At 28.8% G+C, this 24,347-nt stretch overlaps 1 protein-coding gene across 2 annotated transcripts; it reads left to right on the top strand.

Moving 5' to 3' along the window:
• Positions 1–11,683: 11,683 nt before the first annotated feature.
• Positions 11,684–14,964, top strand: LOC111302115 (co-chaperone protein p23-1-like). Of its 2 annotated transcripts, XM_022898056.2 has the most exons (7): positions 11,684–11,741; positions 11,856–11,932; positions 13,483–13,669; positions 13,759–13,930; positions 14,035–14,072; positions 14,165–14,216; positions 14,294–14,964. In XM_022898056.2, the coding sequence occupies exons 2-7, from the start codon at positions 11,928–11,930 to the stop codon at positions 14,383–14,385; spliced, it is 546 nt and encodes a 181-aa protein (XP_022753791.1). In that variant the 5' UTR covers positions 11,684–11,741; positions 11,856–11,927; the 3' UTR covers positions 14,386–14,964. The 2 variants fall into 2 exon arrangements, with proteins under 2 accessions (XP_022753791.1, XP_089614571.1); XM_089758445.1 differs by lacking the exon at positions 11,684–11,741 and having other exon boundaries at positions 11,811–11,932.
• The last annotated feature ends 9,383 nt before the right edge of the window (positions 14,965–24,347 follow it).

Raw genomic sequence — 24,347 nt, 5'->3', positions numbered from 1 at the left:
TGTGATGGAACATGTATAGGTACCAGAGAAAGACTAGAGTTTGACCTTACTTTTCAAACCTTAATACTTGATAACCTAGTGTTTGCACTGTCTTAACTAAGTTTGGTTAGAATCATTACAAGGGGAATAAAAAGATACAAAAATCAATTATTGTTGGGATAACTCTACTGTCATCTGTTAATTTTTGTAATTTTCTATGTATGTTTATTTATGTGATCTACATTGCTTAAAATTAGCATATAGGATTATATCTTTTGTAGTGAATGTGAAGCTATTACATGGATTGTTGGTTTTTCATATTTTTGAGGAATTGAAATTTGCATTCCAATGGGCTTAGCTACTGAGTAAAAAAAATACCTTCAAGGTTGATTTTTTTGAGAAATCTTTGTGATCTAATGCAAGAGGGAAAATAGTTTTGTTCACATTGCATGCTTTTCTTTTTAGTTTCTCTCATTACCCTCACCCTTCTTCTAAAGAATACTGGTTAGGACTAAGTGATTGTTTTAGGTAATTAAACCTTTAATTTTATTATATTCTAGTTTGACATTTCCTATTTGTTAACACATATTGAGACTTATTGGATATGATCACTTTATGTTGCATGACAAGCTTTTTCTGGTGCATGATAACTACTCATGGCACATTATTGCATATTTTCATTTGAAACTTAAACATTTCTAGTAAAATTTGTGTATATTGATGCCATCCCTAAATTTGATTCTTGGTATGTACAGGTCATGATAGTAAGATGTCCTCTACCCTTACCCTTCTTTCAAAGAATATTGCTGAGGACTGAGTGATTGTTTTAGGTAATTAGACCTTTGATTTTATTATATTCTAGTTTGACATCTCCCATTTGTTAACACATATCGAGACTTGTTAGATATGATCACTTTCTATTGCATGACAAACTTTTTTTGGAGCATGATAATTGCTTATGGCACATTATTGCATATTTTCATTTGAAATTTAAACATTTTTAGTAAAATTTATGTTTATTGATGCCATCTTTAAATTTAATACTTGGCATGTACAGGTCATGATAGTAAGATGTCCCCTACCCTCACCCTTCTTCTAAAGAATACTGGTTAGGACTAAATGATTGTTTTAGGTAATTAGACCTCTGATTTTCTTATATTCTAGTTTGACATCTCCCATTTGTTAACACATATCAAGACTTGTTGGATATGATCACTTTATGTTGCATGACAAGCTTTTTCTGGTGCATGATAACTGTTTATGGTACATTATTATGTATTTTCATTTGAAACTTAAAAATTTCTACTAAAATTTATGTATATTGATGCCATCCCTAAATTTGATTCTTGGCATGTACAGGTCATGATAGTAAGATGTCCCCTACCCTCATTCTTCTTTTAAAGAATACTAGTTAGGACTGAGTGATTGTTTTAGGTAATTAGACCTTTGATTTTATTATATTCTAGTTTGACATCTCCTATTTGTTAACACATATCGAGACTTATTGGATATGATCCTTTTTGTTGCATGACAAGCTTTTTCTGCTGCATGATAACTGCTCATGGCTCATTATTGCGTATTTTCATTTGAAACTTAAACATTTCTAGTAAAATTTATGTATATTGATCCCATCCCTAAATTTGATTCTTGGCTTGTATAGGTCATGATAGTAAGATGTCATCCTAATGTTAAGTTTCATTTATCTTTTTTCCATTAAACTGTTACTAATGGTCTTCTTTGAGTTTTAGAATACAATGGAGTTCATATTATTAAGACAATGCCACAGAACTTGACAAGTTCCTCTTGCATTTGGTCCTAATTGCTTGTAAATCTCCTTAATCAGGGCAACACTATGTCGTAAAGAATAACATAACTTAGAGCTGTATCAAGGGTGTCAAATTGATCATGAATTTTAATGCACTTATTGGTATAAAGAAAAAAACACCTTCTTGGCTCCCCTATCCATATAACCATCCAAATCTACCTTTTTCTTTCTTGTCCCCATTTATACTCGCCATGCATAATACCATTTGTCATATTTAACAATTGTTAGTAACAACATGAATACTGCCATTTTATATTCAGCCACTTTAGCTCTTTTCTAGTCAACTAATTTGGCTGATATCATCTAAAATTATAGTGATTTTACATATCAAAATTGGTGTAAAATTTTAAAATTTTGTTGAGTTTGGTATTGTTAATGTTGTTTTCATGATTTTTAGGGTTTAAGGCTTTTGGATGTGATTTTCATGTAATGCATGCATACACATGCAGGATAACATCCAGGCAAGCAATGCAAGGATGTAATCGAACCCTAATGGCCTTCAATCACCTATCCATACGACAAAAAAAGGAAGTTGCATTCATGATGGACTCTTGCACCATTCGGCTAGATAAAATGTAAGAGGATTGGCGCACATTTGAAGAATTTTGCAAGCTCAAAGACTCTCAATTCTCCATCACATTCGGCCATCTCCATTCCAAGAGGATTTCATACAATTTCAAGCCATCATGGACACTACAATATTCAACCAAGGGTGTTTGCACTTCACCATGATTCTTCTGCTTGGCTTTGAAGATTTTAACATGGAGAAAGTGTTTATCTATTTGAATTTGAAGAAAAAAAAAGCACATTCATGCAATATTGTGACTTGATATAGAAAATGGAAATTAAAATATCAAGTTGATATCTAGTATTTATCTTCTGCTTTATAAACTTTTTAGTTAGCATAATAATTGAAACATATCCTTTTCTTAGGTCTAACATTTAACATATTCATTTATGCAAGCAATGGAATTTGGACACAACCATTATGATAAAATATATATGTATAAAAGATAATATATTGTTAAACTAAGAATGGAATAAATATCTTCAAAAGTTTAAATTAAACCTTAAATTCTATTTTAGTTAAAGTTTATTGATGAAAATAAAAAGAATAACTTGTTATCATTTGCATTAAACGATGGTTGAAGTTTATATAGACCATAACACATGAGGTGATTTTTATAGCATACTAAATTAAGGAGGGGCCATTTTTTATTTTAATTTTATATCATAGCGTAAGCCTATTCTATCAATTATATAAGACTCGAATCAATGTTAAGTTAGCTTTGTAGCATATACGCATTAAAATTCCACCAATTTTCTCTCTTATTATCCTTTCATTCTGCTTGCAAATTAGGACTTCTTAGTAATCAAACTTTTAGCTATATTGTTTGGATTCTATGTAGGAACTATGGTAATCTCATGATCTGCAATTTATTAGGACCCCCTGTATGATGCTCTCTAAACTTTTGTCTAAGTGCTATAAATTGAAGGGAATTCATAGATATCATATTTATTGTCAACCATTCCTCTTATTTTTATTATTATTTTTTGATAAGTTTTGTACCCTTATTTTTTGTAATCATGTTTTAGATTTATAAATGCTTTTAACCATATATAGATAACAATATTATCTTTGAGCATAGCATACTAATTAATTAATTAGCATACTAACATTATCTTTTTGTCACAGATAAGTGATCACTACGAGTTTCTTTATAGCTTGATCTAGATTTGAAGAATTGCAAGTATTTATCACTTAAAGTAGACATAAGTGTTCGCAACCCTTTTACTCTTCATAAGTATTTACTTAGTTATCTTGCTATTATTATCATTTCATTCACATGAACCTACCTTCTTGCCTTTCTTTTGATTGTAAAAGACTTTTCTAACCAAATAATGAAACAATCTGTAAATGGCCTTTGCTCAAATGGTTAATTCCTATGTGCAAAACAAATTGTTCTATACAAGTAATCTTTGGTTGTACCACTATATTAGGAATATATATTATTTTTAGTTTTAGGGTTAGTCTAATTAGTATGTTATAGTTTGTTTTAATATAACTAATTATATAACTTTGGTTTGATAATGTAACAAGCACTAAATGGATAAGAGTTGGATACAAAAGTTAAGATTAAGTCAAAAGTACCAAGATAGAGTGAAAAAATTTCTTAATTTTGCATTTAAGAATGCAAGTGAATATAATATGATATTATACCCATGTTTGAGGTGTGCTAATATCGATTGGCAAATTTGTGAAATTATTTTGGAACATTTAGTTTGTATTAGATTTATCTCGAATTGTTAATTGGTATTTCAAGGAGAATTCGTTCCATCAAGGTCATCAAGTAGATTTTCTTTAACTTCAAGGGCTCCCCAATAGCAACATGATCCTATTAGAGAAGATGACATGGAAAACATATTGCAAGATGCTTTCAACATTCATAACCAACATTTCTATAATCCATCTCCCCAAAATGAATGAATTTGGTGAATATTGAATAGGTGTAGGTGACCAAAAACTTAGTAGAGAAGCATCAAAGTTTTATAAGTTGCTTGAAGATATGAATGAGGAACTTTATGCGGGATCTAAGCATTCAAGATTGTCTTTCTACGTGTGTCTTTTTTACTTAAGCTTATATGGATGGATGGGAAATTCTTTGACTTTATTATTGTAGTTTATGAAAGAAATGTTTTCTTTCACAAAAATATCTAAATCAGGTAAAGATTCAGATAAAATGATTAAAGAGTTAGGTCTTGGATATGAGAAAATTCATAGTTGTCTTATCTAAATTATTAAAATAGAACAATAGCTGTAAATTTACATTTTTGCCACTTAACGGCACAAAAAATGCTAAATAGATATAAACAGTGAGTTTTTCACATATATCAAGCATGAAAACCAAGTTTAATCAATCGAACAAGTTTAATAACATGTATTGAACCTATCCAAACTTTAAAATAGAACAATAATTGCAAATTTACAATTTTGCTCTTTAACGGCATAAAAAGTGCTAAGTAGACAAACATAGCAATTTTTTCACATGTATCAAGGATGAAAATTAAGTTCAGTCAATCAGAAAAGTTTAATATCATGTATTGAAGTTATCCAAACTATTAAAACAGAACAATAACTGTAAATTTGTATTTTTCTTTTTAACGATACAATAAGTCATAAATAGACATAAACGGTAACTTTTTCACATATTTAAATTGTGAAAACCAAGATCAACCATTTAGACAAGTTTAATATCATGCATTTAAACTATCTAAACTATTTAAAACAAAAATGTAATAGCAAATTTACATTTTTTGCCCTTTAATGGCATAAAAGGTTCTTAAAATATATAAACATTAACTTTTTCACACATATCAAGGGTGGAAACCAAGTTCAATCATTTGGACAAGTTTAATATAATATATTGAAGTTATCCAAATTGTTATAATAGAACAATAACTGTAAATTTGAAATTTTACCTTTTAACGGCATAAAAAGTGCTAAATAGGCATAAACAGAAAATTTTTCACACATATCAAGCATGAAAACCAAATTCAATCAATCAAACAAGTTTAATATCATGTATTAAAGCTATCTAAACTTTAAAAAAAAATAATAACTGCAAATTTGAATTTTGCCCTTAAATGGAACAAAAAGTGTTGAACTTGGTTTCCACCCTTGATATGTGTGAAAAAGTTGTTGTTTATGTTTATTTAGACCTTTTGTGCCTTTAAAGGGAAAAATTATAAATTTGAAATTATTGTTATATTTTAACAGTTTCAATAGTTTTAATATATGATATTAAACTTGCTCGCTTGATATGTGTGAAAAACTCGTTGTTTATGTCTATTTAGCACTTATTATGCTGTTAAGGGACAAATATGTAAATTTACAGCTATAGTTTTATTTTAACAATTTAGATAGCTTAAATATATGATATTAAACTTGTACAATGATTGAACGTAGTTTTCACGGTTGATATATTAAAAACGTTTATAGTTGATGTGTTTTTAACGATAATATGTGTTTTTGTATAGGAGACTAAGTTGGGTGAAAAAGTTGAACGTCTAAAACTTTTTTGATTAACTCATAAAAGAAATATGGATCTTGCTTAAATGTCAAAATACAAGAAATTGTGGTAATTTATTTGATTTATTTTATACAGAAAGTATATATTTACTATTTCAAATATATTATGAATTAATTATTGAACTTGATAGCATTATTTGATTAATTTATAGGAAAAAGTGAAAGAAAAAATTACCATTAAGATTGAAGTAGCATCCGATTATTTTGTCAACATGCAAGACTTGAAAAATCAAATATTCACTGAAGGTGCTAGAAAGGTAAGACATGGATGGGTCCCAAGGCCTTAAATTGGGTCCAACACCATCTAGCTACTATGGATGTAGCTCTTAATAATTTATGTTCTCGACAAGTTAATCTTCATGAGACATCTCGACAAGTAAACTATGCAACATGCCAAGCAAATTGAAGCAAAAAGAGAAGTAAGTGTGTCAGACTAAAAAAGGAATGTGCTAGAATTGAAAAAAGCATGTTATAATGGATCAAGAGTGTTTAAGATTTCAGCAGTTACATGATCGATTAGACACTGTTATGAATTTTGTGCAATACTAATTTTTAGGAACCAATATAGGTGGTCCAACAACTTAGGTATTATATTTAGTAACTATTTTTATTTTTTAATATCAAAAAATAGCTTATTATTAAGTGAAAAAAGTTGTTTTACTTTATTTAGTAGGTTCTTAAACACGTTAGTGATCATGATGGAAAATATCTTTCATCAAATGGCATTGCTCCAAGTCCAAGAGATCATCAATTTCATACATTTTAAATATCTAGCTAATGTACTGAAACAATTTAAGTGTTATTGTATTAAACTTTGTGTTAGATGCATATTGAAACAAATTACATATTTAGATATTTAAATATTTAAAATATTTAGTTTATAAATTTAAATTCATTTTTATCTTTTTGGATAATTTTTATTTAATTATATTAGTAAATGTTAAAAAAATTAAAAAAATAAATTTTTTAATTTAGCAACTTTTGTAGTGAAAAATGCCACTAAATTTAGCAGTGTTTGTGCCTAAAAAATTTACTAAATTTAGTAGCCTTTTTTTTTTCATAAATATAGCTAACCTAAAACATCGTTATTTTTCCTAACATAGGTATAGCTGATGCTCTTAGTGGCATTTTTGGCAAACGTCGCTAAATATGAAAAAAAAAAAAAAAAACACTACTAAAAACCTATTCTTTTGTAGTGATGAAACTAAAGTTGATCCTCAAAATAATTTGTCCTTTGTATATCTTTGATATAAGCTTAATCAAAACATGACAATCTCCATATTACTAAGAATTAGGGTTGCTTCACTCCTACTAATCAAACCAAAGGCCACTGCCAACCTTTTAGTATGATAACACAAGTGATTCTTCATCTTATCTTCCCCTATGTCATGAAGAACAAGACTAGTTTCAGCTATCTAACTCTTTTTTGGATAAACAGTCATATGAAATAAAAAAAGTGTCGTAAGTGTTAAATTCGAATTTCAAACCTGTTAAATACTACTTTTTAAATGGTGATTGTAGAACCAATTAAATTACTTCACATGGCCTAATTAAATTAAACTTTGAATTCACATGGCCTAACTCTTTAATCTTGAATCTTATCTCATCCAATTTTGAATATATTTCCTTATATATTTGGCATTACTATTTATCACCTATGGAAAACTTGTGCCTCAAACCATCCACCTTAATGTAGCTAAAATCAGCCACTTTCTTCACATCCCTGTTATTTTTTTGCAACTTAATTATTTTCAGTTGAAAAAAAAAAAGAGTATCCCAACTGATCATTTATATTATAGATGAAAAAAATCACCTAAGGAATTTCATGTCAACAAGTGTTATTTTCTTAGTTTTTATTTAATTTTTTTATTTTAACAATATTAAAACAAAAAAAGGCATAAAAATTATTTATATCTATACTATCTATACTAATTTATCTATATCAACCCATTCTCTATTCCTAGATTGTAGTTTCTTTTATATTTAAAAAAAATCATAAGGAGTTAGGGAGGTAACATATATCTATTTTATAGGTTTGTTAGGTTTTGGGTGTGGGATATGGACTTGTTTGTTTATGAGAGGTGGGCTATATGTTTATAGTTTATATGTTAAGGGTTTATATTTGATGCACTGTCAATGTATAGATTCTATACACTGTCAGTGAAACCGAATAATGTTACCTCATTAATGAAGTGAATTAGATGATATTACCTCATTAATGAATAAGTTTTTTTTTTAAATTAGTTTTTTGTATTATTTTAAAGGCTAATATTTGCTTATTAATGAGGTATTATCATCTAATTCAGTGATAATGCATATAATATATACATTAACAGTGCATCAAATATAAACTCATATATAAAATAAGTCAATGAATATTTAAATTGATTTTTGTTATTTTTAAGAGATAAATGAGTTATGATTTTACATGTTAGATTTGGTTTCAAAGAAGATAAATGTGTTAAAATTTTATTTGTTAGAGTAAGACAAATCTTTAAAAAAAAAATGTTGACAAAGGTTTGATTCTTTTTAAATAAATAAACTCAAAGATAGATCTTTAACTTATTTTATGTAAATAATTCCAATACAAAATATAAGTAGTTTTATTTTATTTTATTTTTGAGTAAATTACATATAAATACCTTGTAACTTGAGACAGATTGAAAATGACTCTTAAGATTTAAAAAATGACACTTAACTACTTTATGATTTTTTTTTACCTAAAATCATTACTTTTTTCTTTTTTTTTTAATTTTTTTTCATCATCAATTTATTCTCTCTCTAAAACCAGATAAATTCTCTCTCTAAAACCAAACAAATGTAGTTCTTCATCTTGATATGAAATCTTTGTTTGTCAAGGTGCTTAAAAGTTTTGTAGAGGCATATTCAATTTCAACTGTATAGAAAAAGAAAGGAAAATTAATCAAGGATAAAATAAGTTGAATTAAACATGTCATGACCATAGTATTTTCTTGCGAACATGAAATCATTAGCTCAAGTTTAGGCCAAGCTAGAGAGATAAGCCAAAGCCATGCATAAAACTATAGGTCTTGGTCTTGGTAAAACTATGAAAGAAGGTTTATTTTCCAAAGGCTTGTTTCATCTAAAACTCTTGGTAAAACGTTGAAAGGTTACCAATGCTTGACACAGATTAGCTTACACTTCCAGTGCTTCTCTATTTTTCTCGAGACAAAAATTTCATTAGGTTTTCACAAGCAAACTTTTAAGTAACTAATTATCAATCGAATGTTTGTCATTTAACATGGAAATATTCAAGTACCATAAGGAAATTGGTAAAATGAAATAAATGAGTAGGGTCTCAGCAAACACAAGAGTCAAAGGACCATTTTCAAAATTTCGGTGAAGACTAGAATAACGCATTAATCATGAAAAGGAATTGCAATTGAGACTATACCCATCTTTTTATTGGGGTTTTTGATCTCCAATTTCAACTGAAAGACTAATTACGAAAGTTTTGATTGATTGTTTGGTCTTAATTTGACAAATCAGTTTAAAAACACATGAAATTTCATTGCTAGAAGTTTAAAGGAAGATTCATGGCAAATAAAACCTTCTAGCCACAAATTTATATTTAAAGTCCATGCTATTTGACTTTGAACTTTTACTTTTTTTAATAAACTACTTGCTTACAAGCTCAAATTAATGTGCCATCCCTGCTAGCATGAATTACATCCTGAGGTGTTAATGCATATCTATAGCTATTTTCAATTTTCACATTAGTACCAAGTTTAAGAGAGGGAGACTCAATCTTCTAACGAAGATGCAAGAAAAATTAAGAGGTGAAAAACTTCATTTGTTTGGTTTTAGAGAGAGAGAATGAATTGATAATGAAGAAGGAAAAAAAAAGATAAAAGATAAAAAATAACGAAAAAAATAATGGTTTTGGGTAAAAAAACAATAAAACAAATCATAGAGTAATTAAGTGTCATTTTTTAAACATCAAGAGTCATTTTCAATCCATCTTATATCAAAGGATATTTATATGTAATTTATCTTTATTTTTTACAAACATTTTCACTCATTAGGTATATATTTTTAAACTTTTATTTACATATATTTATTTTACATGTTACTTTAAATAATAAAAGAGATAAAGTTAATAATAAAAATGATCATTTGAAAAAACCCTAATGATGAAAATTATTTTGGAATTTATAATAACAAATTTTAAAATACTTTCTTAAGTTGAAGAATCATATAGTCAATTCTACTAAAAGTGTAAAAAAATTTACAATTTATTCCAATAAAAAAGTTAATTTCAAATGATCATAAAAATAATAATAATTCACTGTACCTATATATTAAAAGCATCCCTTTAGGGTTAATACTTAACATATGCCCACTTTTGTAAGCTGTGTTAACATTTTGTTTATTTTGATTGGTTTTAAAGAGATAATGGATTGTGATTTTGTTAGTTAAATTTGGTATTAGGAAAAATAAATGGGTTGAATTTTGTTTGTTAGATTAAAATAAGTCTCTAAAAAAATTGTCACAATTGCTTAATCCATTTTAAATAAAAAAAAAGAACCAAAAGTAAGTTTTTAGTTCATTTTATGTAAACAAGCCTAAATTCAAAATATATCTAGTTTAATTTTATTCAATTTTTACAAATATTTTAACTCTTTAAATATATTTTTTAACTTTTATTTACATATATTTATTGGTTTTACATGTTACTTTAAATAGTTAAAGAGATAGAGTTAATAATAAAAATGATCATTTGAAAAATCTCCAATGATGAAAATTAATTTTGAATTTGTAATAACAAATTTTCAAATATTATCTTAAGTTGAAAAATCATATTGTATATTTTACTAAAATATAAGAAAGTTCTTATAATTTATTCCAATAAAAAAACTAATTTCAAATGATTGTAAAAATAATCATTCATTATTATTATAAAAATTAAAAAATTCTTTGTATGTTAAATAAATGAAACATTAATAAAAAAATAATAAAAATAAAAATATAATATAATATAATATAATATTATTTTAATAATTACTAAACATAATAATAATTAAGTATTTATTAATTTAAAATATATGAAAAATAAATATTTTACTTGTCTTTCAATTCCCGCAACGAAAGCACAGGGGTAATGTACTTGTTCATTATTATTACTATCAAAATTAAAAATTTTCTTAATTTTTTATATAATCGAAATTTTAAATAAACTAATAAAAATATAATACAATTGTTTTTAATAATTACAAAACATAATAATAAATTTTAAAAAAAAAACTAACATTTCAAATAATTAAAATAATTTTAGAGAATATATTTTATAAATCAATTTAATTGTTATTAAAAAATTTGAACTCAAATCTCAAAATGAAATGAATTTATTCACTTAGAAATAATTTTAAATAATTTAATAATTAAATTTTTATTAATTAAAACTAAATAAATCTGTTACTCTCCGAAGCGCGGCGAGAGCATTTTACTAGTAAACTATGAAAATCGTAAATTCATATTTTAGATCATGCCAAAACAGTCCATCTTTTTTCATTTACAAATAAATATAACAATTTAAAGTACAATATCATATAAAAAATATTTTAAAAAACATACAAATTAATTAAAATTTCATGTGTCTTTTAATACAAATTATACCGTATTTTTTTCGTATAAAATATAAAATAAATATATAAATTATTAATATTTTATTAAATACAAACATACGATTTTTCAAAATTTTTGCAAACAATAAATATCTAGTAACATGGTAGCCCTATTTGTCCTTATTACTTCATTTATTTTCTTAAATTTACAAAGTTTTTTTTATCAGCGGCCGTACCTGGAATCCAGAAGAACTATCCAGAGGCAAAGTCAAATTTCATTTTATTTTTACCCTCACTCACCGGTCATTCTTAACCGTTTACTTTTTCACCTAAACATCCTATAAATAATTCTCTAATTTCCGTTTAATTTTTACAGTCTTTACAGTCTACAACACACTCCTAAATTCTCCGAAGCGAAGCAAACTATAGTAGCTAGGAATCGCCAAAGATGAGGTTTTTCCCTTTACCTTTTTATTTTTCATCTCTTTTAATTTTTTTTTTTCACATTTTTCATTCTACCCTTTTTGTTTAGTTTGTTTGGTTGCTTAGAAAATGGAGAAAAATGAAGAAAAAAAAAATTAACTTCCATTGCCGCTATTGTTGGTTTACTGTTTTTTGTTTTTTTGTTTTTTCTGGTTTTTGTTATTTCTATTATGCTGCTAAGAGAGGCCTTGAAGGGCTTAGACTTTTACTATTTGCGTTGTCTTTTTCTAAATGATTTTGTTTGGGGGAATGATTTTACTCTATTAGTTTGTAAAAGAAGTGGATAAGAAATGAAGAAAGAGAAATTTTTTATGGGTTTCTTCCCTTTTCTTAATAACCAAGAAGAGGGTTTGGTTTGAAGTGTAAATAAAAGTATGGTTTTTGAAGGGTTTCTCTTTGGGCAACTCTCGAAAAAGTTATTTTTGGGTAATTGCTTTTCTCTTTTCCTTCATGATAATAGGAGACAGCTCGTAAATTTGGAAACTTGACTTGTACAATAATTCTATTGCTATTTAGTGCTACGACTTGCAAATAAAATACTAAGACTTTGTGAGAAGAAGAAACCCTTTCGTTCGATTTTGTTGAAGATGTAAATTGATACTCTTATTCTGATATCCAATGCTTATGAATTGTTTTTGTTGTTTAAATTTGAAAAGTTGTTTGGTTATAGCCTAATTGCAGCCTCTTGGCTAAAGGAGGTTGATGTCAGAACTCAGATATACCTTGTTCTGGAGTCTTTAGGGTTCTATAATAATGGAGTGTGATACGTGTTATGTCTGCTGAATAAGTAAGATAGTGGGATGACCATGGTTGTTGTTGGAAGTTTAAAGAAATCCCCTCCCTTCTTCCAGTTTAGTGTTTTTTGATACAGCGGTATGATATTTATGTTCACCCCTGTTGCGCACCTGTTAAAGTTTAACAGCACTGCAATTTTAATCAAGAAACTTACTGATAGATATTGGTATAGTTTTCAGAATTTTTTATGTTATCCTTTCCAAATTTTACGAGGTTGAACACGTTCAAATTGTGTGTGTGTGTATAAACCTGTCAGGTCTCTAGATTTTTGGTTGTTGCTGCGAGGGATGCATTATATAGCTGTCAGACCATGACCCTATCTTACTGTCTACCCATTGTATTGTTTATGTATCTTTTACATCAGCTATGTTGCCTCATGCCATTTGTCTCTTAAATTATCAACTTTTATTAAACATCTATAATGTAGATTTTCATGTTTATGCCAGACCAATTTGGACTTTTTTTTCTACGTCATAGTTCTGTAAGTATTTGACTTGGAAGTAAGTTATCTATTCAGTAGTCTTTAGTCTAGGTTGTTTGGTAATATATAATCTTGGAACAATGATGTTTCGGGTTCTAGACTATGATGCAAATATCATTTTAAGATTTGCAGCATAGATTGAGTTAATTGTTCTAAGTACAAAAAATGATCCTAGAAAGATTGATAAGAGTGTTTATGATTTCAACTTGTTTCTAAGTTTCCCTTTGGACAATTCATATTGCAGCCGACATCCTTCAGTGAAATGGGCCCAGAGGTCAGATGCAGTCTTCATAACTATTGAGCTTCCTGATGCACAGGATGTGAAGCTTAAACTGGAGCCTGAAGGAAATTTTTTCTTCTCTGCCACTAGTGGAGTGGACAAGATTCCCTATGAAGTTGACATGGATCTGCATGACAAAGTTGACATTGATGTAGGTCCACATCTAAAATCTCTGTTCTAATGATTAACTTTTAATACATACTGGCTATACTGTAATATGTTTCATTGTGATGCTTGCAGGGAAGCAAGGCTAGTGTTGGCAAGAGAAATATCTGTTACCTTGTGAAAAAGGCTGAGAAAAAGTGGTGGAGCAGATTGCTGAAACAGGAAGGGAAACCTCCTGTGTTTTTGAAAGTTGATTGGGATAGATGGGTTGATGAAGAAGAGGAGGATCAGGTTCAGGACAATAAGGGTAAGACTAGTTTCATCAATATCTTGAATGGTTTTTTCACTGCTATATTTCTGTGGTGAAGAGTTTTATTTTTAGTTTGACTCACTGGGGATTTTTGTTGTCAGTTGGACCCGATATGGACTTTGGTGACTTTGACTTTTCTGTGAGTGGCGGTGTCATCACCTAATATTTAATGATTTGAGTGTCTTAATTGGACTTGACACTATTTACTTAGTTTTTCCATTTTTGTTACAGAAGCTGAACATGGGTGGTAGTGAAGGCTTTGGTGCTGCTGAAGGTGAGGATGGTAAGTTTCATAATCCATTCGCTATCAATTAGAGTGTGCCAATTTGCCATATGGTTCTTGATGTTTTCTCCTTGCAGATGATGATAGTGATACAGAAGAGGAAAATGTGGAAGAAGTACCACCTTTGAAGAAAGATGCCGCTTCATCTGGTGCTGAACTAGGGCTGTAAACGAGCCGAGCCAAGCCGAATAGTGAGAAGCTCGAGCTCGAGCTCGACTCACAACTCGGGGCTCGATACTCGGCTCGAGCTCGATCGAGTTTTATTTTTCAAGCTCGAGCTCAATTCGTGATCGAATTCGAGTTATTCGAGCTCGCTTGATTAAGCTCGATTAATATGTAAAAATAAGCTCGATTCGTATACTCGACAAGAATTTGATTATTCATGCTCGAACTCGAACTCGAACTCGGACTCGAAATATTTTATTAATTAAAATAATAAAAATATATTTAAATATAAAAGCTCGATTAGGCTCTCGAGCTACTCGAGTCAGATATAAGAATATTCGAATTTGGTTCGATCGATAAGTTGAGTTACTCGAGTTCGAGTTCGATTCGATAATAATCGAATCGAATTCGAGTTTTTTTCGAATCGAATTCGAATAGCTTGCGAGTACTAATGTATCATTTACACTTTTATGTTGAATCTCAAGTCAAAAAAGATTAAAGCCGTGTTTTGGCTCACGATCATATATAAGATTAAGTTGAATGTTTTTACATGAAAATATTATGAATGTTTTTACTTGTTGAACCTCTTTTTTAGTCGAAACCTCTTATCATTTTGAGATTTTTAGATTGTGAGAGTTATAATTGTCTCTATCAAATCAGATAGTGAAACTATAATCTTGCTGCCATACGAGTTGTTGCTTCTTATTTATGATCTTACATACTTGAATTAGGAAGGAAATTTCCTTCTCTTTATGGGATCTAGATTTTTGGGGTTCGGGGGATGTGGTCTGAATCTTGAACTAAGCACTTGTCACACCTATCAGCGTTAACCCAGGCAAAATGGGGTTTTACTTCATGTCACCATCACAAGAGTTCTTGGGAACCTGTAGGGACGTCAATGGTTAATGGTCAATGGATAAAGATTTTTTTTTTTCAATTCTTACTTTTTCTTTTTCATATTTAATAAGTATTTTAAATTTATTTTTTTTTTATTTTGATAAGTATTTAATTGATTCGAGTAATTTTAATATTCATAATTTTTTTAAAAAATAAAATATAAATTATTTTTAAAATTTTTTATTTTAACCTATACATATTTATGTAATTTTTTAAAATATATTAATTTTAATTAATTTAAAACAAATTTTATATTATTAAATAAATTTTGTTTATTAAATATATAAATACATATGATAGGAATATGGGTACAGATGAATGTTATTTTATTAATTTTTGTATTAGTATTTGATAAAAAATTTTAAAATTATTTTTATTTTGGTTCTCATCTTTCAAATTTAATATGTATTTTTATTTGAATAAAAAATTAAAAATTTTTCAAATTTTGATAAGATTGACATTCTTAAACCAGAATGTAATTGGAGATTTCTAAATTTCACAACAAATCCAATCTTGCTTGATCATGCCTACGACCTGTCTGGGTCAGTGCATCGGCAAAGCTGCAATCAATCACCAGAATTTCATGAAAGAAAATAAATGATTGGCTCAAGTTATAAAAATAGTGTGTGTGTGTTTTTTTATTTATTTATAAATTCACTAAATTTGATATAGATAAACTCTTTGTTGCTTAAAAAAAAATTACATGAAAATGTATTTCTAGCTAAAGGATAAGCAAAATTCAAATGCCACGATTCCAAATCGAAATATGTTCGAAACTGAGTTCTACATACCAAATTCTAACGTAAACATGGCTTCATGTCATGGCAGATTGTTTTAAGCATGAAGATGTCCTATTCATATTTTTCACATTAATGGTAAGATAATATAAAAGATCTCAATTCTAAAGAAATTTGATGGAAATGTTATTAAACGAAATTCATTTGTAACGGCAGACTGGAAATATGTCAACCGTACTGTCCATCATTTGTATTGATCTGGATATCTCATACGCAAAGCATACTAGTCATTCTGGTATACAATCATCAATTTCATGTGACATAAGAGGCAATCTCATCTGTGCCACTTCAGAAGGTGGCCGTAAAGTGCAAACCATCTCTCGTCTTTCCAAAGTAGACCTGCAAAATACATAGATATTCTGACTCGTCCTACTAACCAAACCACTAAATTATCGATACTGCAACATGCAAAGGCAATTGATATAAAGAAAGCAGTCAACATACCTGATCCAATGAGTTCCGGAGCTTAACCTCCATTTCTTCTATCATCTTTCCCATGTTACAAAGATGACCATCATCAACTGAAAGGTTCATATTCATCTATGGACAAAGAAAGGTTAAGGTGAAAAAGGGCGTTTCAAATTATGAGTGCAAATACACACAAAAGGATGGTCAATACACATCAAGCTAACTGTAAATACATTCAACAAAAATCTAACTCGGTTTATGACATGTCAGTATGGTCATGAAACAGTATAAAATTAAATTAGACATCATGCTTTAACAATCCATTTCCCTTTTTTTTTTTTTGGGGGGGGGGGGGGGGGGGGGGGCGGGGGAGGGGGGCGGAAGAAGAAACTAAAAATGAAGTCCTCTTAATAGGGATGGCAAGAGGAACTCAATATTCTGCCTGCCTCTGTTTCACTCTGCAATCAAACAAAAAAATTTTAATAATATCAGATTAATGACCCAAATAACTTGCACCAAGCAATTTAAGTTTACCAATGCGATGCCCAAACAACTTTTTATCTAAAGTTTCGCCTGCAGTTTTCTCCTCTTATAAATAACAGAGGCCTTGTTCCCTTCTTGGGTTTTGTGGGAAGTGGGTACGGTATGTGAAGCTGGTGGTAAAGCTGTTGAATTTACCCACACAAAAATAGTCTGTGTTTGCACATCAAGATACCAAGTACAGGAGGAGCACATGTGAAAATCAGTTTTTGAGAAAACATCTGCAATAATAAGGCAAAATAGCCTTCTCAATGATAACTCCAGTTACGTCATCCTACTAGTAAACAATGGTGTGTGCAAAAGCAACGCCTCTTCCTTAAAATAGGACGAGAACAAAAAATATGTAGGATGTGTACAAGATTTAAGACGATCATCACTAGTTATGCACCTTTTTCCAACAGATTCAAACAAATCAATGCCTTCCAAGGTCACACATTAATTGACACTTGGGGGTCAAGAAAATCCAGAACCAGTTCCCAGTGTTTCCAAAATGAATGGATAACAATGCAGTCTTCATTTTCAAACCTCTAATGGATTACCAAAAAGTATATAAAGCTGGATTCTCCAAGGGATTAATAAAAGGCAGATAACAATCCACTAGGGAAAGCTTCAACTCTTCATTTTATAATAAAATCCCACCGATTACCTGTCGTCTGATTGATCCTGACAAACTGAAAGTGCCTGATGACTCATCATCTGTAGTCTAAGACACCATGACTGTACTGGTCAAGCATTATCGCATTGTTCCCTCCTCTTCGGTTGTTCACATTGACAGCGAACCAAAGGTAATTTGTGATTATTTGTGATTTTGTAAAATGAATAATGTCAAATATATATATATATATATATATATCTTGAGTTACATACTGAGAGGTAGCCCTCTCCTATATCATAAATCCCAACCTGACTATCTCAGGACTAAAAACCCGAGGCTTCCAAGATGAGTATCCCCTTGGGGATATGCAATTGTTGGCAAAAGGCAAAATGCAAAATTGTACTCTTTGGGTTTATAAACAAACAATATTTTTGAGAAACTAAAGATTGTTAGAGAACAAAACACATGATTTTACTTGTATGTAGAATAACTGTATAATTATATTAGTTTCGGTGTTCCATTCTTGTCATTTATGCTGTGATTGGTAGGGAGAATGGAAAGCGACAAGGATGTAAAAAGTTTTAATCCAATGGTTGAGATTCATAGTAGTTATGCTATTTTGTTGCTCAACCTTTTGATTAAAACTTTTTCCTTCTTCCTACCAAATGGAGTGTTCATCGTTTTTAAACCATTGCTTTTATAGCAATTTCTTAAGAAGTAAAAAGCAAAAAGTAATTATTGAAAGCAATAACAATTTGGAGCTTTACTTAGCTAGTTGTCAAGGCTGTTTTTTTTAGGTTTGCACTTGTAATCTAAATCACTAGAATATACTGCATAATAAATTGAAAATTTTAGCAGTGAACACTGATTAGAGGAAGTATTTTACACTGATTAATTAAAGGTTAAGGGTGTTGAGCTATTTAAACCCTTGTATTCTCATCTATCCTTTCACCAGGTTGAAATTGGCTTTTGATTTATTGATGTTATGAATTAGTCAAGTAGATGCACTAGGACCCTCTAGAGAATCACCTATCAAGATGGGTCATCAGGATCATATATCATCTGAAGAGAGCACCCAAGCCTCATCCAAATAGAATTTGTCTTATTATCTTTGTCTGCTTTCTACTGTTGTTTTCGAACTTAAGAGTATGGCTATTCAACCTGGACTGTACATCGACTTGGTGACAGCTTTGTATCATCAGGTCACTTGTGTTTAATTTTAGGTCATTTAATCTAACTTCTTTTGAACAAAAGATATTTAATATTAAGGATATAAATAGGTTCAAAGGTTCTGGTGCAAACTATGTTTGTAAATGATATTTAAGTTATAATAATAGGTACATATAAAGTTTTAAGACTGAATACTGAAAAAAGTCTGCTTTTACCAAAATTCTACACTACATCTCAGTACAATTAATATAGGTGAAATTATGCTTAAATTTTGTCTTTATAGTAGTTAGCAACAAGTCATGGTGGGATGCTTAGAAGCACTTGTCATGGCTTTGAGAACCATAGTTTAAACCTTGGGGATAATAAGGCTTAAAATTTACCAATCAAAAAGACCAGATAAATTCAGTTAACTCAAGTTAAAACCTACTGAGTTATGGTGGGCTAATTGGATTTTTAACTTGTCGAATGCAAGTATGGTTTTAAGTGAAAAATGGACTGGACTGCATCCCTAAACCAATTAAAACCTTGAGATTGCTTTTTTCTTACCTTCTTCAAATAATCTTCCCCACTAACGCTTTATACAAATAAATCATTAATGTGTTATATCCTTTGTGTAGTTGCCTGTAGACTTTATAAACCTTCCTAAGCTCAGGATTCTCAACCGATGATTCATGTTGCAGATCTCAATTAGTTTTCAGTATCTCCAATGTTCCAATTTTTTTAATGTATGTAACAGATGGCCAGTTGTTCATATAAAGCAATTAAATTGATCTTAAAAGAGTTGATATGCTGAGTTTCTCATATGATGTATGAAATATGCTCTCTTTGCTGGTGCCTTATTTATTTACTCTGTTCCTCCATTGCATAGATCTTAGAAATTCTTTGAAATTGCCACTTTTCTTTCCTATAAACTTGTTTAAGTGTATTTGAACTTTTTTGGTTGGAAATCTAGAAACCAATATCAATATATATGTGTGCGCAAGTGTGCTGATGAGTAAGTGGGTGGGTTTGTGGGCAATAAATCATGATCATGGAGCCTGTGACTGCTTCAAGTGTTGCATTCATCTTAGCTTGTCTGCTTCTTTGGTTGATGACTGGAAATCATACTCAACTCATCATGATGCTTATGATATGACTGCTGCATAAGATGATATGATGTGCGGCTTTTCTTTTGTTTTTGATTTCAGGATTCTTTGATCAAACCTATAACCAAGATCTTGGTAGGAATAGCAGTTATAACACTTATGATAACTCTGGTAGTGAAGGATACTCCTGAATGGATCAAGAAATTAAACATTTTCGTTGGAGATTTCCCTCCTTGTGTCCTTGCTTGCATTGTTATTGTTTTTACACGCATGAGGAAGAGAACTAGGGATTTCTTGAAGAAGCTTGGTTGGTGAATAGGGATGCTCTTGAGGCCATTTTGTAGGCCAGATAAAATACTGATCATTGTTAAACCCTGTGCTTCCCCTCCCTCCCACCCCCTCGTTCTTTTGCCTGGAAAATCTGTTGATGTTTGTGGAACACTTCAACACATATATCATAATGGTGCCAGAAGATGTGGTAAATTCATTAAATCGTAATGAAACTCATTCTCTCTACTTAGTCTGTAAGACTTTGAAGTAAAGGAATTAGGTGATAAGCTTTGAGTTTTCTTATCAGGATTTATCTTCTCTATTTTTTTTTTTTTTTTCAGTCTTATTAATACAGTACACCACCATTATTATGGTAGGTGGAGGAATTAAATATGTTCAAAGTATTTTTGTATCATACTCAGGCAACAACTTACATGTAATAGCATGAATGCTTGAATTATTTTCATATATCTGGCAAGCATTCAATGTGTTCTTCCTGGAAAGTATCATATCTGGGTAGCCCGTCCACCATGTTTCTCTTGCCGAAAAATAAGGTATTTTGGACCATCAGGAAGAAACATGTTTCTCGTTTACTGGTTCATTGTGAAGCTTTGAAATGGCAGGGTTTGTTGATCTTTCTATATATATATATATAATCACAGGTATTGCTGCAGAATGGTTTATCAAGTTGCAAGCAATTAGCAGTTGGATTAACTGGATTTGGGTCAAAACAAAATACCTGTGTTGATCGAAGATTCAACAATGACCTCATCGTTGATTCAATTTCAATCCCAATTTGCCAATTCTGAAAAGACTGGCGTGAAGATTTAAAACCACCCCATGTTGGACTACTTTATCTCAACTTATATAACAATCTTGACTCCCCCTTCAAACAATGAAATTTAGGTTAGACAATTTGACCAACTTTGTCTACGTACCCAAGAAAAGATCCTCTCAACTAATTAAAAGATAGTAACTACTTTCTTCAACGGTGAAAAATACACTTTAAATTCAATTTATAAATGAAATTTAATGATCTTAAATTAAATATAAAAATTAATTAAAAAAGTAAATGATTTGAATAAATATTAACTTTAGATTTAGTTGAAACTTCACTTACTATCTTTGAATAAAATAGTGGAAACTTTTGCTCCTTTTTAAGTAATGAAGATGATGCTTTCTCCGCATATCAATGTCATGTCAGGGTTCAATTTTTAATTTTCTTATAGTTTAAAATTCATGAAATAAAATTTAAAATCAATATATTCGAGGACTTTTGGATCTTGGATTTAGTTCTTTAGTTAAGTTATAATTTTTTATTTAATTAATCAGTAATTATAATTTAATTACAATATAATAATTAATTATTTAATTAATTATATGAATGTAATAATATAACTTCAAAAGAATTTCAAAACCAGTAAATACAAATGACCAATTAAATAAATCACATGTACAAAAGTTTAAATCATCTGGACAATGTTTAAATCTTACTTAAATTAAAAACTACTCTATAACATATTTCCTATAAAAAAAATCATGACACCTTTTAATTATTCAGTTAATTCTTTTGTATTAACTTCCAATTATTTTTTTTTATTTCTTTATTGGAACTTATGAGCCATTAAATTGTAATCAACCACTAAATTAAATAGTAATGTCTTGATCGGAAATGTTTTTATAACAACCTCCAATTCTTCATAGATTCATTCCTTTTTTGGTACATGCACACATTCATTCTTAAATATTTAACATCTTTACCTTTTCATCTATATTCTGACTAGAAAAATAACCCGGCTATGGTCATTATGGCCATTTTAAAGAAAATTACTTTCATATTATTGTATAGACGTTAAAATTTAATATGTAATTATAAAGCAATTAAAATGACATTTTCATAATTATAATGAGAGAGTATTATAATAACTTAGACCAATTATGGTAAGAAAAATATTTTCATGTTTATGACAAGAGTGACAGTATAGTAATTTTGACTATTTGTGAGAAAAATGACATTATAGTAATTTATATAATGTAATAAAATAGATATAAAAGGGCATTTTTATAATTTTGGTAAGGGTGATATAAAAGGCCACGTGTCAACAAATTATGAAACAATCAAAAAGGTATTAATGTAATTTTATTGGGGTTTACTTTTAATTATAGTTATAAATACATAATTTAATAAGGGTATTAAAGTATTTTTAACTAATTATAGTAAAAGAAATATTTTCGTAATTATGGTCTAAGGGTCGTTATAGTAATTTTAACTAATCATGATAGGGGGCATTTCTATAATTATGATGTAGGGGCATTTCAATAATTATGATATGAGGGTATTATAATAATTTTAGTAATTATAGTAAATTCATACATGTGTCAAGTAATTAGCAAACAATTGAAATGGTATAATTGTATGCATTATGTAGATATAGATACTTTCGTTATATAGTTGTAGACAAAACATAAGGGGCATTATAGTGATTTGATTACATAAGAAGACACTGTCGTCTTTTTATACACATGTCAAGTAATTAGACAAAATTGAAGGGACTGTTATAACATATAGATCCAAAAATTTATAGCTAGACTTAACAAATGGAGTCACCACCATTTTTTTTTAACTAGGTATAATTGGCCACTTAATGAATCTATTCTTTTTAAAAGCTCCTAAGCTTTACTAAGAGTCCCTAAAAGAATATGTTCTGATTTACTAATCAGAACAGGGTTTGGGAGTTCGGTTACACATGAGAAAGGTTATAGCACCCTCACATGCCCATCCAAAAGATGGTACTATTTTATTTTAAATTTATCCTAAGATCTTGATTCTAATGGCTTTAAATATTTATGATGAAATATTAAAAATAATTCTTAAGATTCTCCATCAATCTTATAGAACTCTTAAAAATACTTTTTTACCTCAAAAGTATTCAAGAATCTCATTTGTTTTCTTGAAAAGGCTCCATTATTGAAAAAAATTTAATTTTTTTTTATTTTCTTGGTTTATTTTTTATTGAAAATATATCTAATTATTCCACCATTTGAGCCAAATTAGAAATATCTTCTCACCTAAAATTTTTTTAGATAATCATCCATTTATGATTACTAAGAATTTCATCGTTAGAATTTATTTTTATTTTATTTTTTATTTCTAAATTTTTCACCATTGGGGTTTATTTTAAAATTTTTTTTGAAAGAAAATAATATGATAATTATTTTTATTTAAATTTTATTTAAATTCTTCCACCATTTAGGACAAATTTAAAGAATTTTCTCACCTAGAGATTTCATAAAAAATTTACTATTTGAAATTTCTAAGAATCTCATTATTGGGTAATTGTCAAATATTTTCAATCAAATTTTTATATTTGAAAAAGAATACAATTACTTTTATTGAAATTTCATCTAAATTATTCCACCATTTGAGACAAATTAAAAAAAATTTCTCACCTACAGATTCTTTAAGAAATTTTTCATTTGAAATTTCTAAGATTTTCATCATTGGGTAATTTGTATTTAATTACAAATTTTTTATTAATATTTTTAATTTTATTTTTTTTATTTTTTTATTTAAAATAACTATTAATTATTGTTATTAAAATTTTTTCTAAATTATTCTACCATTTGGGACAAATTTAGAAAAAATTTCTCACCTAAGAATTTTATAGAAATTTACCATTTGAAATCTCTAAAAATTCTATCATTGAAAAATTAGTATTTATTTTCAAAAAATTATTTTTTTTAGTTTTTTAATTTTTTTCTAATTTTTTCTAAAATTTAATCATACAAAAAAAACTTTAAAAATAAACAAACAAAAAAGATAACTAAATAAATAAATAAATACCAAAATATAATATTATTATATATTTTGCCCATATCAAATATGAAAATATTTTTTAAGAATTATATATAAATAAAGTGACTAAATAATCAAATACAGAATGATGAACTAAGAAAAGTTAGAAAAAGTACCAAAGTTTGACTAAAATGAGACAAGCACATGGGTCTCCCTAGAAAGTTTTCAAATCAATTCAAGATTTATCAAGTCACTTTACTTTTCTTGTTTTTTCACTTACCCTTCATGCGTAATTTCTTCTTTAAGCAAAAAAAAAAAAAAAAACCCTCATTTTGTATTATTTCCAGTGCCTTTTTCTCCCTTTATCTCTTTACAAAAAGTATCGAAAACCTAGCTTTAAGAAAATGG

The sequence above is a fragment of the Durio zibethinus genome, chromosome 3, assembly GCF_047325235.1.
Source record: "Durio zibethinus cultivar Kanyao isolate XHJ-2024 chromosome 3, ASM4732523v1, whole genome shotgun sequence".
NCBI lineage: Eukaryota > Viridiplantae > Streptophyta > Magnoliopsida > Malvales > Malvaceae > Durio > Durio zibethinus.
Note: the sequence above shows the minus strand (reverse complement) of the source record. Positions and strands in the feature narration are given on the sequence as shown.

Coding starts and splice junctions, on each gene's coding strand:
- LOC111302115 (XM_022898056.2), top strand. Junction 13,931..14,034: donor TCAGGTTCAGGACAATAAGG/GTAAGACTAGTT, acceptor TTTTGTTGTCAG/TTGGACCCGATATGGACTTT. Junction 14,217..14,293: donor TGCTGCTGAAGGTGAGGATG/GTAAGTTTCATA, acceptor TTCTCCTTGCAG/ATGATGATAGTGATACAGAA.